The sequence below is a fragment of the Crinia signifera genome, chromosome 3, assembly GCF_055691185.1.
Source record: "Crinia signifera chromosome 3, ASM5569118v1, whole genome shotgun sequence".
Taxonomy (NCBI): domain Eukaryota; kingdom Metazoa; phylum Chordata; class Amphibia; order Anura; family Myobatrachidae; genus Crinia; species Crinia signifera.
In genome coordinates, this window is record NC_139219.1 from 100,499,572 (window position 1) to 100,514,979 (window position 15,408).

At 41.3% G+C, this 15,408-nt stretch overlaps 1 protein-coding gene across 2 annotated transcripts in view; it reads left to right on the forward strand.

Annotated features, from left to right (window-relative positions):
* PCNX2 (pecanex 2) overlaps positions 1-15,408 on the forward strand; it is a 187,714-nt gene that overhangs the window by 156,735 nt on the left and 15,571 nt on the right. For both annotated transcript variants that reach the window (XM_083176293.1, XM_083176292.1), the window contains 4 exons: positions 940-1,173; positions 2,267-2,370; positions 9,353-9,497; positions 14,269-14,499. In XM_083176293.1, coding sequence (XP_083032419.1) covers positions 940-1,173; positions 2,267-2,370; positions 9,353-9,497; positions 14,269-14,499 — 714 coding nt within the window. The remainder of the gene's footprint in view (positions 1-939; positions 1,174-2,266; positions 2,371-9,352; positions 9,498-14,268; positions 14,500-15,408) is intronic.

Sequence of the window (15,408 nt, forward strand, 5' to 3'; positions counted from 1 at the left end):
GGGCATCATGCATGTAAGTAGCACTACAGAGTGCATTATGTGTAAGTGGCACTAAATTGCCATGGGGGGGGGGGGTGTGCAAAATTTCTAATTACGCCATTGCATGTAACGCGTTACTCTGCAGCATTATGGTGTGTGGCATAAAAGTGAATTAAGGATTATGGTGTGTGTGTGGCATGTGCAATGGGCATTACAGTGTGTGGCATAAAGTTTCTTAAGCATAACGGTTTGTAGAATAATGTCTACTAGGCATTATGGTGTGGGTCATAATGTGTATCAGGCATTAGTGTGTGTGGCATAATGTGTATGAAGCAGTACTATAAGAAGGAAATATGCCTGGGGGGAGGCGCGAAAACATAACATTGCTCTGGGCACCATGTCTCCTAGCTACTCCTCTGGATTAGAGAACAGGAGGGCAACAGCCTGAAGCGTTCAGGCCAGACAGAGGGGTGTATTCAATGCTTTCTTCAAGCTGTGACAGCTCGCAGGGCTGACTGACCCCCCATGCACATGCCATTTCCCCCCTTGCTAGGTTTTTGGAGCAAGGGGGAAACCATGTGTGTGGCCGCTAAAACAGCAAGGCTTGCGACTAAATGCAGTGGGCTCCCTGCATTAGCCGCAAGCCTCACTGTTTGGGGGGAATCCTCGCTGTCCTCTCACAGCGAGGATTTCCCCAGGGCGTTGAATAGGTTGAGTGGCTGGCACGGGGGTTAAACAGCGAGGATGGGAGGTGAGGAGGGAGCACGTCTGCTGCATCTGCCAGCCAGGCCACACCCCCGAATGGGTGTATTTTAAAGCCAGACCAGACTTCCTTTTTCGTATGTATTTTGGATTTTTTAAATTCTGTATCTATAATAATGTCTCTAAATTATAATTAGCTGATTATAATTAAAATAATGTAATACTGATTTATAGAACATATTTAAATTGTATTTACAGAGCATAATATACTTTACAGCAAGATCCCCAAAGTTACTGGACTGGCTGAAAGATAAATCAATACAGAAAGCTCTACAACCATGCACAAGGTGGAATCACATTGAAAATGATCTTACAATGTTTAACATAAATTTTGACGAAGATTACATTCCATGCTTGCAAGGTATTACAAGAGCCAGCTTCTGCAGTGTTTATCTGGACTGGATTCAATTCTGTATTAAAAAAGAAGCAAAGGTATTTGCTTTACAACGTAATATTAAGTGATATAAAATGTGAAGTATTCATTATGTACTGCGTGTGTGGTTAGTAAATGAACATTCGTGAAAAAATATGTAAATATAATGTTGTATGTAGTTTTATATTTTTTTATTTCATTAAAATCAATGCATTTATGTTGAAATCTTGCACCATCTGAGATGAGCCGGGAATGAGAGATGACTAATTGTCCTATTTCCCTGTGCCAGTTCTCAGCCTCCTCCCCCTGACTCTGTCTAAGCTTCCTCCTTTCTCTTTTTGTCAACATTGCTTTTAATTCTTACTGTCTTCATAGCTCAATTTAATATTATATATATATATATTGCAGAGGCACTGAGCAGGAACGTGTATGCTATAAACCTTTTGATTTAATAACCTTTGTTGAGATTAATACACATACAGATATCACGTACCTTATAACCCCACCAAGTGTGCTAAGGCCATGCAGCCTCCCCCTCCTGGGCTTGTCCACGTCACCAGCCGCCGACACCCGCCTCACAAATCTGTGGTGTACATTCCAAGGCGCAGTGCGGCTTTCAAGCATAGCCTTTATAATAGAGGTTAAACATCAGTAATAAAGCTCAATGTAACAAGTGGGGTAACACAAAATACAGCAAAGATGTGCAACCATTACTTCTATAACTAAGACAGAATAAAGTGATCAATACTAGGGGCACTCTCGAGAATATGGCTAAATTTATAGGAAACCACTCAGGGACATATTTTCATTGACTTCCCATGGAGAGACAGTTCTTAATCATTGTATCCACCTGGCTTCACATTGCAGAAGTCAAAGCACTATTGGTCCCTAGGGAATTGGCCCTTGCAAGCAAAGAAAAAAAAGTTGTGGGGCTGGGTGATAATAAAATAACCATTGTTCAAAAATTCAACTCATCTAGTGCAGATTAGACCCAGAAAGTTAACAATCTTATAAAATGGCGACTGAACAGTACATTCATATAATTTATATGGATATACTGTATATTTGCCATTTTATCAGATTGTTAATTTTTCTAATTGTAATTTTCAATAGGGTGTTTTATATGTATTATCTTTACATATATTATTTCAGAAAGTGAATACTGATGAAGATTCTTCTCTGGTAACCCTTTCCTTTGGACTGTGTATTTTGGGTAGAAAACTACTGGCAACAACACCTCATGACATGTCTTTAAGGTAATATAAACCTCCTCACTTCTTTATTTACATACATGTAATACAAAGAGGGTAAACACCACTTCTCTCCCACCACTCACAAGCATTGACTTGTACCAAATGACTGATTTCAGAGAATCTGTATGCTGTGCTGAGAATTAGAGAGTTGCTGAGCTGTGCAGTCTTTCGAATTCGCACAGCACCGATGAGGTCTGAATCTCACCCAATGTCCCAAATGCCTCTTTGTACCACTAAAGTCAGGCATTTCTGGAACATGCTGGCAATTTTTACATTTTGATTTCTAGCTAATGTGTCAGATTCTCTTAGAACAATTGGAACCTAGGTCATAGCTGGGAGACCCCCTTGGAATTGGACACAGTGGTTTAGAAGTCATACTATTGCATTGGGCAATCAGGTGACCACCTACTCTTAGCTGTCTGAAGGTATGGTTGTTACATTTTCCTTCTTCCCTCTGAAATTGGGAGTATTACCCACTGTATAACAGTGTATTGATTTACCCATTGGTTTTATATTGCTAAATCTTCAATAAAGAGATCTTAAAACATGGTGGTAAAGCATCATATTTAAAGTTATAATACCTGGCTACAATGCTTTACCTAACATACAGGTTCTCAAAGTTGGTACACGGTAACACGATATATGTTTTGCAGGTCTCCTTACAGAATCAATTGAAATAATTAGCTCCACCTGTGGATCTTTTAAAATGTGACAGTCAGTAATGATTGCACCTGTTGGGTGACCTGGAAAACATGAACTGTGTGGGGTCCTGAGGACCAAGTTTGAGAACCAATGACCTAACATTAGTACGGTGTCATCATATGGTGCTTGGCATCAATATGCCAACAATGCGATTGTCGACATTGTGCCTTTCATCCCATTAACAATCTCTCTAATCAAGAAGTCTCCCAGACTGTCCATTTCAATGGTTGTACCACATTAGCTAATTCAGACATGCAGACCTAGGAATTGGGAAACATGAAAACCCCATCATACTAGCTTTCCCCTATTAAAATGATAAGCCAGGCCACACTGGAGTTGGACTTTGCATTTGTAAAGTGGTACAAAAATACTCAAATATGTATTTACGTTTAATTATATTTAATAGTTAAGAATTAATTATGTTTTGCATAAAAATAGCAATGCTTCAGTATTGTGGTCTACACTGCTAATTAGAACAGGAAGTAAACAATTAACTGGAGAGCAAAAAATGCTTCAAAAGGGAAGTAAACAATGGATTTCATCTTATAGTGGTTACAAGCCTTGTCCTGACAAGTAGTAGGGTGTGTGATTGGCAGCTTCCAATCAGAATATTTCTAGCTTGGTAACTCTTCCTAATTTGACCAATCCACAATTAGCACAGATTTCAGGCTAATAGAATTAATTTTGTATGTTCAATGTGTGTTCGTCCTGTTATGTCATCTAAAAATCTTTTTATAATAAATTTGTTAATAAACGTTAAGTTTTAATTAAAAGTGTGCCCCCCAAAAAAAGAGAGTACTTTCTCTTCCTTTCTCGCATCATACATTACTCTCAGGGGAGCACCTCCACAACATTTATTAGTGCACAGGCACCTGAAACACTCAAATCGTGGATCATTATACATGCCTATACGTAATACCGTATCAAGAACTACACGTGGTACTAGTGCACAGGTTATTTGTCCCAGTATCCCCTTCCCCATGTTCAAAGTAGTAGGGTCATACAGATAGTCTGAATGAGAGCTTGAAATCACTGATGACAACTGTGCAACTATGCAATCTCTGTATAATAGAAAAATGATTTTCAAGATTATTGGTTATTACACCTAAAAGGTAACTAAAAGTTATTAGCCATCCATCATTCAGAAAAATATATTTCACTAGCTGACATACCTGGATTTAAATCATCAATTTATTATGTAATCAACGAGTTTGATGTAACTGTCAACATTTAAAAAAATAATTAACAGCTGTTACAACACACCCATGAGGTGGCTTCCCAGTGTGTTTTTTGTTTTTGTTTTGGGTGTTGCCAGTAGCTGTGAACCCCAACGTTCCTTTCTGTTCATTTTATTATAATGTTTACACTGTAAGATGAGTTTAAAGTTTTCCTTCTTTTTTCAATGTTGCTATTCCAAGGCATTTAGGTACACGATATTTTTTGTCTTGCATCTACATTTCTCTCAGTTATTTTAGTTACTTGTTTTTTTGTGTCTTCAGTCATTTCTTTCAAGTCATTGGGGGGTATTCAATATGGGATTCTAACTGTTGGAACGTCCCGACAGTCAGAATCCCGGGCCGTTTTCACCCAGCCAGACTGAAGCTCGACAGCTGGAATTCAATGTTCCAGCTGTCGAGTGTCGGAAAGTTGATTGTCAAAACACGGCCATAAATACAACAATCTGCGTTCATTTCTGACAAAACAAATCCGACTTGTTTTACAAATATCAGTCCAAAAGTTGAACAGGTGAAGAATTGGTTTATGAAATCTGCTGGTGCCTATAAATGCATAGGTAATGTGAATTGCTGGTATAGTATAACATCTAGCAGCTTTGAACACCAAATAACAGGCAAGAAATATCAACTTAAACACCACATAAAATGTGAAACACAATTCGTGGTATATATGATTATGAGTCTTCGTTGTTAGGAACCATGATTAATGGTTCAGTTCTGTTCAGTTTGTGTTTGGCATTTGACTCTCTGGTGGCCTCTAGTGGTAGGTCAGTGCCATTATAGCTCTATATACTGTGAGCTTAATTCATTCACAAGTCTGCGAGGTAAGGAGCTCATTATTACAGCTTGGGAGCTGTCTGGATTTCTCTCAGCTGATTAATCACTTGAGCCCTTCATAGTGGATTCTCTCTAGTTCTGCCCTGCCAGTAATAGCTTCAGTTCCTGTGTCCTAGCTTCCTGTTCCTGTTGCAGGTAGCTGCTAGTTCCTGTTTCCTGCTGACCCTCTGTCAGGTTACTGCTCTGTTAGGAGCTCACTAGCCGTCTGTTGGTCATTAGTTATTTCTCCCTGCACTCAGCCCAGTGCAGCCTTCCTGGGCTTTGGCAGTTCCAGCCTGCTTACCTTCAGTAGAAGAATCCTGTCTGTCTGCTCCAGTGGAGCCTGGTTTTGTTCCTTGTTTATTTATAAAGTCCTGGCAAGCTGCCATATTCCTTCTTTGCACCAGTGCCTGTCAGCGCCAGGAAATTCTTCCCTGTGGTGGCTCCCTGTCTCTTCAGTTGGTTCCTGGTCTCGTTGGTACCCCTGCTAGGGGCCTGGTTTATTTCATTATTTCTGGTTGCTCTCCTGAGCATATTGTTATTTACCCACCCTCTGCTTGGTGTGCAAGGGTGTCCTTTCAGCAGTACGCTGTATCTTTATTTGCTTTTGCTTGGGTACTAACTACCGTTGCCTTATTCTGTGTTCAGTGTTCCATGCGTGTTGTTCGTCGTGTGCCTTTGGTGTGGTGCCTTTGGTTGGCGACTAGGTCGCTGGCGCAATTAGTGGCGTTAGTTAGTTTGGGCAAGTTGCCTTCTTTCTTTTTTTTCTCCAGTCAGGTCCTTTAGTCAGTTCTCCTTTTGGCTGTACCCTTGGGGGGTCTCTGACTCTTTGTCCCCACATAACACCTGGTTGAACCGGAGCTGTAGCGGGCCTAACTCGCTACTTCAAACATGGCGACTACAGGTGAACTAGCATCCGCAGGAGTCAGTCACCTCACCTTGGGAGTCAACAGAGTCGTTTATCGTGTAAACTGATCTATTTAGGAAAAACAATGCAGAGTGGATGATAAAAGAGAGTTGCCATGCACAGATCTTTCATTTAAAAAGCCCTTACTAGGCTGGAAGCTAGTACACCACTGGTGGCCTCATTAGGACTCAAAGCGTTTGCATTAGCCTTTTACAGCACAAAATACAAAACAAACTTAACAACTTAACAAGGGACATTAGTGAAATGCTCGGGTGAACAGGAAAGTCTTGAGTCTATTTTTGAATGTTTCCAGAGTGGAAGCTTCTCTACTTGCGTGGGGAAGTGAGTTCCATAGAGTTGGAGCCACAGCGCTGAAAGCTCGACCCCCAGATGAATTCAGGGATATTCTGGGTACTGTTAGTAGTCCTTCATCAACCCATCGCAGTAATCGAGTGGGACAATTAGGGATCAGAAGCTGCTGCAGGTACCTTGGGCACTGGTCATGTAGAGCTTTCAAAGTCAGTAAGCCAATCTTGAAAATTATTCGCCATCTTATAGGCAGCCAGTGAAGGGAGTACAGAATGGGTGTTATATGGCTGGAGTGGGGCTGATTGGTTAATAGCCTGGCAGCTGTATTTTGTACCATCTGCAAGTGGTGCAATTCTTTTTCTGGGAGACCGAGGTAGAGGGCATTGCAGTAGTCGAGGCGCGATGATATAAATGCATGTATGACTTTAGGCAGATCTTCTGAAGGAATTAAGTGCTTGATTCTGGCTATATTCCTTAGATCAGTGTTTCCCAAACTGTGTGCCTAGGCTCCCTGCGGTGCCTCGGAACACTTGCAGGGGTGCCTCAGGTTGGTGGTCCAGAACCAAATCCAATTATTTATGGTCAATGAAATATGAAATAGGCAAAATCAGTGCTTGTGGCTTCCAGTTATAAAATATGTGGGTAAACAGAAGTGAATCATGTTACTCACCACATAAATGAACCTAAGGATAACATTTGTTCCCAATTTATTTAATTTAATATATTTTTTCGCAAATTCTCAGTAACAAACTTTTTGCCTAGTGGTGCCGTGAAACATATTCTGATACTGTAGGGTGCCGTGATTAAAAAAGTTTGGGAACCACTGCCTTAGATGATAGAATGAGGATTTAATTGTGGCTGATACCTAATTTAAGTGTCAAGCCACTATACAGGACAACACCAAGATTCAGCACATGTTCCGTATTTTGAAGTTCTGCACCCCCAAGCGTAAGTCCTGTTGGTTGGCTTTTCTGCAGTCTTGTCCTGTGACCTATCATAAGCACATTTGTTTTTAGGGTTCAGTCGCAGCCAACTGGCACTCATCCACTCCTGTAGCTCAGCTAGACAGCCATTTAGGGTTGGTATTGGGTTCTCAGTTCCTGGAGCAAAGGACAGGTATAGTTGTATATCATCTGCATAGCAGTGGTAAACCAGGCCATGACCTCTGATTATTTCACCAGTGGTAGTATGTAAACAGCAAAAAGAATGGGAGATAATATGGAACCCTGCAGGACACCACATGGAAGTGGCACTGGTGATGATGAATCCACTCCAGATGAAACTCTCTGTGACCTACCAGTGATAAAAAAATTTGAACCAAAGAACTGTGCCATCCAACCCACAGAAAATGTTCAGGTGCTGAATTAGAATATCATGGTCCACGGTATCAAAAGCTGCTGAGAGATCCAGAAGGATTAAGATTGAGCAGTCACCTCTGTCTCTTGCCATCAGAAGATCATAAAGCACACATGCAAGGGCTGTTTCAGTGCTGTGTCTTCTCCTGAATCTTGACTGGAATGGATCATAAATATCATGGGCTGACAGGCGGGTTTCTAGTTGAGTTGCTACCACTTTCTCAATAACCTTTCCTAGAAAAGAAAGATCCAGGTCACAGGTGGTGGGATCCAGTTGTCGGGTAATTCTGCAATGTCCTTTACATCCATTGGGTCAAAGCTGTTCCAAGAAGGCTTACATTCGCAGGCCTAATCGTTTGGAACTCCTTTGATGACACTGTGGGTTGCCAGCCAAGATGGAAGACACTTTATCTGCAAAGAAATTAGCAAACTCTGTACTTATGTAATATCTGGGCTCCCGTTTTTCTTATGAGACCGTGCCCCCTCACCACGCTTCGGACACGGTGGCTGCGCTCGCCACACTATATAAAATCAATTCCATGCGTAGTTGGATAGTAGGGGTATGAAAAAATGGGGTGCATTTAACATGGGAGCCCAGATAATACATAAGTACCGCAAACTCATTGCAACTTGACTGGGAGAGGGCTTCATCAGGCTGCAGGTATGCTGGTTTGCAAAGCTTCTCCACTGTACAGAAAAGCTGAGCAGGCCTATTGTTTGCTGCTCTGATCTCATTTGATAGGATTGTGGACATTCCTTCAAAGAATTTGAATTTATGCCTATCGAATACATGCCTCCATTGAGGAGAGAAGGTGATAGGGCTAGGCACAAAATGCTTCTAAAGAGGGAAAGTTCCTGGATTTATGCTGCCTCCTTTTGGAATTTGTTTAAGAATGACCCCTTACAGAAAGTTATGGCCATCAGGGAGAAGATCCACATGCCATAATATGGTACTGCAGGGTGGCACTCCAAGAATTTCAAATAAGATGACCGGACCCAGCCGTGTCTTTGCCAAAGACACGGCTGGGTTCAGTCATCTTATTTGAAGTCCTTGGAGTGCCGCCCTGCAGTAACCAATTCCGCAGTTAACACCACGTTTGGCTGAGGGAGGGCAACCAGGTATTGTTACTTCAGTTAATGGAGTGCTGGTCCCCTGGAAGCTATTATTTATATGGTACTTGTTTAGTTTCATGCGATATCGCATGCGATTTGATGCAATTTTGTACCTGTTCATAACCTCACTATCCACTACACATGGAGTTTATTTTATATAGTGTGGCGAGCGCAGCGAGCCACTGAGCCCGAAGCGTGTTGAGCCCCGCGAGGGGCCGCGGATTACTTTACATGTATTCCACGTCTCCTTGCAGGGCTTGCTGCGCTCGCTACGGAATACATGTAAAGTAATCCGCGCCACTATGCTCGCCACGCTTCGGGCTCGGTACAGGTACAAAATCGCATCAAATCGCATGCGATATCTGCTGCCGTGAAACTAAACAAGTACCATTTATATTTCTATAATATATGTGTGTGTATATATATATATATATATATGTGTGTATAATGAAATTATATTTGTACAATATTCTTATTTTGTAAATCTGCAGTTATATTACTTATAAGGTTATATATAGCAATACTGTGAATTCCATTTAATCTTTCAGCTTGGATTCATTTCTCCATGGGCTTCATACCCTATTTAAGGGACATTATGAAATATCAAAAGAAGGAGAATGGGTGTTTGCAGATATGGACTTGCTGCATACAGTTGTTGCACCAGCAATTCGAATGTCCTTGAAGCTCCATCAAGTATGTATCAAATCATATGTTTTGCTATGATACTTGTCATGTTACTCAGAATTGCAGAAGTTACATAGGAGGTTATTCTGATCGGAGCGGCCAAACGTGCGTACGTTCACTATTAACGTACGCTCTCCGTACGCGGCCGTTGGGGTTAAGTCCACCCACAAATCAGCCGCATACGTACGGGCAGAAACAACGTCGAAGGGGAGTGGCGTACAATTGAGCGTACGCCAACGTACACGGACGGACCAGCCCTTACACTCCGACAACTGGCGTACAACAGAGCGTACGCCACCGTTTACGGACGTCTCTCGTCCGTCTTCCCACCGACTTCTTGCGGCTATCTGAGCGTACGCAAGCTTGCACGGACGGGTCCCTATTGTTTTCAATAGAAAACTCAGCTTATGTCACCGCTCGTGAGAGTGAGCGTACGTCCGTGCACGCTGGCATACCCTTCACATATATGGACCTGCAAATCTTGCCTTTCAACTACAATTCTGACAATTAATTAATTATTCTAATTGTTATTCAATTATTGTTTTCTATTAACTCAATTGAAGATTGTGTGCAAAATAGTGGGCATGGCCTTAAAACATTGCTGAAACATACTTTGTAGGTGTTAGATGTGGTTTATGTTATTGTATCATAAATACAAAACCTATGTTTGTATTAGAGTGAACACGTTGACACATGTCGACTTGTGTAGATTGAGTGTGCTACTGTGTAAAGTCTATGAAAGCACGTAGTGAATGTGTATAACTGTTTAACAAATACCTACCTTAGCATATATAAGCAGGTCTTAAAAAGATTCTTACCTTAAATTAAACAAACCTTTAAATGTCGAGAAGTATAGAAAGATAAGCTTCCAATGTGTTTGAGTGCTGTGTGTGGCTTGCAGGTAGTGAAATCATGGTTTGGACTTAATAGACTGCAGCATTGGTTATTACATTCAGGTGTATGTGTTTGAGTAGTAATCAGCGTAAATTAGCAAACCCAGGCGCACGCTGGCATGCGGTATCTGTAGGGGTGGTCTGAGCTGGCGGTTGGCGGCCGCCTGTTTTGTGTCCGAAATGAACGGTGCTTTAGGCGATCGTGCGGTAGTAGCACCGTTCATTTTTGGTGCACACCCCCGTGTACGCCCATATTTACGCCCATTTTCCCTCATTATTTCGGCCGCTCCCCTCATCACGCCCCTATGCCGCCCCCAATGCCCGTACTCTCGCGTACAGGTTTTTTCGCACGTAGAGACTCGTCCGTAAGCGTTGTGGAGTGTTCGCGCCGGCGCATTGGAGATGGTACGCATGCGCAGATCATTAAAAAACCCGGAACGTACGCGTACGGGCCGGCCGCACCAACCAGAATAAGGCCCATAATGTGGGATGAAATAGCTTATTTGGTTTAAATAGGGAGGAAGGAGTACACTGGGGATGATGAAGTTAGTAATCCCATAACAGATATGTACAGTAGCAAAGGACTATTCCTAGGAAAGCCAAATGATAACAGACGGATAACTCCATTAACGATGATTCCTATATGGTCATATAAAAGAGAAGCAGCACTGGAATCCTAAAATGAATGAGGATGCTGGCGCTGGAATACTGACTGCTGGGATGCCATATGTACTGTAAGTATGCAGGCTGGATATGTTTAGGCTGGGGAAGGTGGGCCAGCCTGCTAAGTTACACTGTGCATGTGCCACAATGATCTTGGATATCGTTTGCAGTAAGGATTTATTTTGCAACATAAGTGACGGGCAGGGAGTGTTTGAGAAAAATAACGGAATTGGAGGCAAAATTGCAGGTCAGTCACGGCCATTTTAAATACATGTCTGAGGCTGTGACTGGGATCCCATGTGCAGCTGCAATGTCTCCAGCATCTTCCTTCCTGTGGCCAATGCTGCGTGATCATAGGGCTTCCAGAAGTTTGATCATTGAATAATCTGCAACAGATGCTGCAACCACTGAGATTTGCAACGCCCCCATAGGGCCTCTCCATGCAAATTCAGGCGGTAGCGCCATTTGTATATTTCCAAGGGAGGCGTTCGATAGGTTGACAGTAATTAGGTCGACCACTATTGGTCAACAGTCAAAAGGTCGACGCATGGAAAATGTTGACATGCATTATGTTGATGTGGTCGGCACAAGCAATGGGTTGACACGGGAAAGGTAGACATGAAACAAATTTTTCATTTTTTTTTAAAAGACAGTTTTTCCTACTTTACTATCCAAGTGGTCATATTAGTGGGCCGAGCATAGTGAGGCACTGTGTGTGTGAAGCATGGTGAGCGAAGCAAGCCATGCCAGGGTACTCGTTACACATTACAGTGTCCATGTCGACTTATGTCACTGTATAAGTGTAACGGGTACACACAAAAAAATCAATGACCATGTCGACCTATTGCTTGAGTCGACCTTTTGACCATGTCGACCTATCTCATGTTAACTTTTATCATGTGCTGACTTTTTGACTGTAGACCGATAGTGCTCGACCTAATTACTGTCGACCCTATGTCCCATACCCATTCATAGCGCCCAACTTTCAATCCAAGGACAGCACTCCCTAAAAGGGGATGGGCCTTCAGATGGATGGGCAGGGCTGCAGGCAAAGGGTCGAGACCCCTGTTTTTCAGCATTTTCGGGGGGAGTTCCAGCACTAACTATCCCTTATATGTTATCCAAAATGTTCTTTTTTTTTTTTGCTAAAAACCTACTGGCTATATCTGTAACTGGCACTACTGGGGAAATGGTATTTAAGTGGCACTAAATATATACAAGAAAATGATTGCTTGGCATTCAAATTCAGGGTCTGAGATTTTACACAAACCTTGTTTCATGCACAAATAAAATACATTTGTGTGTTTTTCACGTGTTTGATGGGTTTCTCTAACATAAATGCAAGATACCTCATTCAAATATAAAAATATCCATTTTCCAAAATGCTTCTGGTCCTGAGAATTTTGGATAAGATATACTCAGCCTTGCTTTCAGAGATTTATTGTGTGTGCACTATTGTGTATGTCTGTTAGACTATTTAAAAGTGAAGGATCACTGGAATTCAGCCATGTATTATATTATATCATACATATCATATTATATTTATTACCACTGAACGCGTGGGATGAACCGTGCGCAAAAAGGGAACACAATCAAGAAGTTTGATGAAAAAGCATAGTACAATTTTTAGCTTGCCTAATCAGATTCATTTTTAGACCAAAACAAAAAGCTACAGAAACTTTCTTCTTAGTGGGCCCTATGGTACACTGGACTTGACGTTAAATTTGTTTTATTTTGGGGATACTGTAGTTTTTTATAAGTGTTACTGGATATTAACTTAGTCCAAACACAGGACTACAGCTGCCCATACATGCCCCGATACGGATGTGCGTTGTGGGCTTAAATAGCACGGATCACATCACATTGCATTGCATGTGCATGCGTTGTGCATGCAATGCGATGCAATGTGATGAGAACTAAGTACAAAAAGTATGTGCAAGCACATAATTTTTGTACTGTGCGATGAGGTGCCGCGGGAGCGCGCACCTCAAAGCACAGAACGCACAGCCCGGCATCGCAGCGTGTATGGGCTGCTTAAGGTTTAAGAAGTGGACACTATGCCAATACCAACCAGATTCTAGCTATAATATTCTAGAAGGTAATAGATAAATGACAAGTAGAATCTGATTGGTTGGGGGAGGGGCATCAAGGCACATGTCCCTCTTGGCGTTTCCATTTTTTTGTCTAATTTAATCAATCACTGCTGGCTGTCATTTAGCCACACTGCCTGTTAGCCCTCCTGGAGCTAGTGGTGGTGCATTGTACCAAGGCACGCTGCTATTATGCAGCCAGCTGCCTGCTGTCTGCTGCTCTCTGTCTGACCAGAGAAAGAGGAGGTGGAGTTAAGGCAGGAAGGCATCCCCTTCAGGGCTGTCTTAATAGCATTGTGGGCCCTAGGTAAAGCAATGCACTGGGGCCCTTACTTTAGTAAAAAAACAAATCATAACGATGGTCAAAGGACTTGGACGCAGAGTGATTGACAGACGGTAAAGGGGAGGTAAAGGGGAGGCGTGAGTCAAACACAGGTGTGTTGCAACCATTTAGGGGGCATGCCTCTGCTTTTGACTGTGTCAGCAGTATTAAACTTCTGACAAATATTCTGAGTATTAAAGATTAGTGTTTAGGCTCAGCTAAAAGTCGGGAAGTCCATGGCATGCTAAATGGAGGTACAGGTTGAGTATCCCGTATCCGAATATCCGTTATCCGAATTATTCCGAAAACCATACTTTCCAGAAAGTGGAAAAAAAAATTGTTTAGCTAAAAACTCACTGGGGACATATGTAACAGCACTACTGAGGACATGATATGTAACTGGCACTATATATGTGCAAGAAAATGATTGCTTGACATTCAAATTCAATATCTGAGAGAGTACACAAATTTTGTTTCATGTTTTGAAACCTTGTTTTTTGAACAAATAAAATATATTTGTGTGTATTTTATGTGGTAATAAAATATATTTGTGTTTATTTTATGTGTTTATACAGAATAAATGCAAGATACTACAAAATACATCATTGAAATATTAAATTATTCCAAAATACGGAATAATCCGTTATCCAAAATTCTCCTGGTCCCGAGCATTTTGGATACGGGATACTCAACCTGTACTACTGTTTATATAGTGCAATTTGAGGATAGGTGTATTAGTAGGCACTGTTCTTCAGTTCCAGCACATGTAGGTCGTTATACATAATGCAGACATTGTTGTATATCTGTAACAGGGACAGTTTGCTTGCCCAGAAGAATATGAAGATCCTCCTGCACTTTATGACGCTATTAAGTCATTTGAAGAAAAAGTGGTAATATGCAATGAGGAAGATCCTGCTTGGAGGACGGCTATATTGTCTAACAAAGAGGAACTGCTGACATTGAGGCACGCTGTTGATGAAGGGAGAGATGAATACAGTGTTATTATGCTTCACAAAAGCTATCTCAATTTCAAAGTTATTAAGGTAAAATATAAAAAAATGTAATTATTGCCTTTGCAGGCTTTTCTTGTGTGTGTTTGTCTCTATTTATTTATTACTTAGATTTTTCCAATGTCTCAACAGCTTGTGGTTCAGTAGATCGACAGTAAAAAGATAGTCGCTAGGTCATCCCCAAAAAGTTGACATGCTAAAGGTCAAAAGGTCATCATTGAAAAGGTGTTGCACATAAAATATGACCTCCTAATCCCAATTTTCAGGAGTGTTTTAAGCCATTTATTGGCTAATGCTACTGTATCTCTCCTGCATACACATCTACTGTATACAGTCGTCGGGTGATCAGCCCAATAACAGCTTAAGTGTTTTATGTAAACAAGAGAATAAATGACATTTTAGCCATAAAATAAATCAAATAAATTTATAGGGAAATTTCCTAATTCAAGTAATTTCAATAAATAATCTAGTCCATGGCTTTTATAAATATGTTTGTGTTTATAAACATCTCTTCTCTTTAATTAATGAATGCAGCCTCTGAACCTGCAAAAGTACATCTAGTAGAATGCTTTGGAAGATCAGAGAGGCATCCCTTCTGTAATATATATTTTGACTCCTTTATACCTAAAATTTTTCAAGGAAAACATGGTGTGCCTTGGAAAATGTCATTAACAGTTGTAAATATCAAACATAGCAATTGTCCCCTTAATTGGTAATAAAGAAGATATATTCCATATTGATACATAACTTTTCATATTTCTACTTAATGTGTTTGGGAACATATGAAAGAGCTTTCTAAGTAGATAAAGGCCCGATTCTAATTGGATCGGTCCCCTGTGTGTTCACATGGAGGAAAAATGTTAAAGCACTGTGCATGCCCATAATTGGTTATGTGCATGTGCAGGTGCCTTCACTGACAGTCACTGTCGGTCTGTCGAGAGG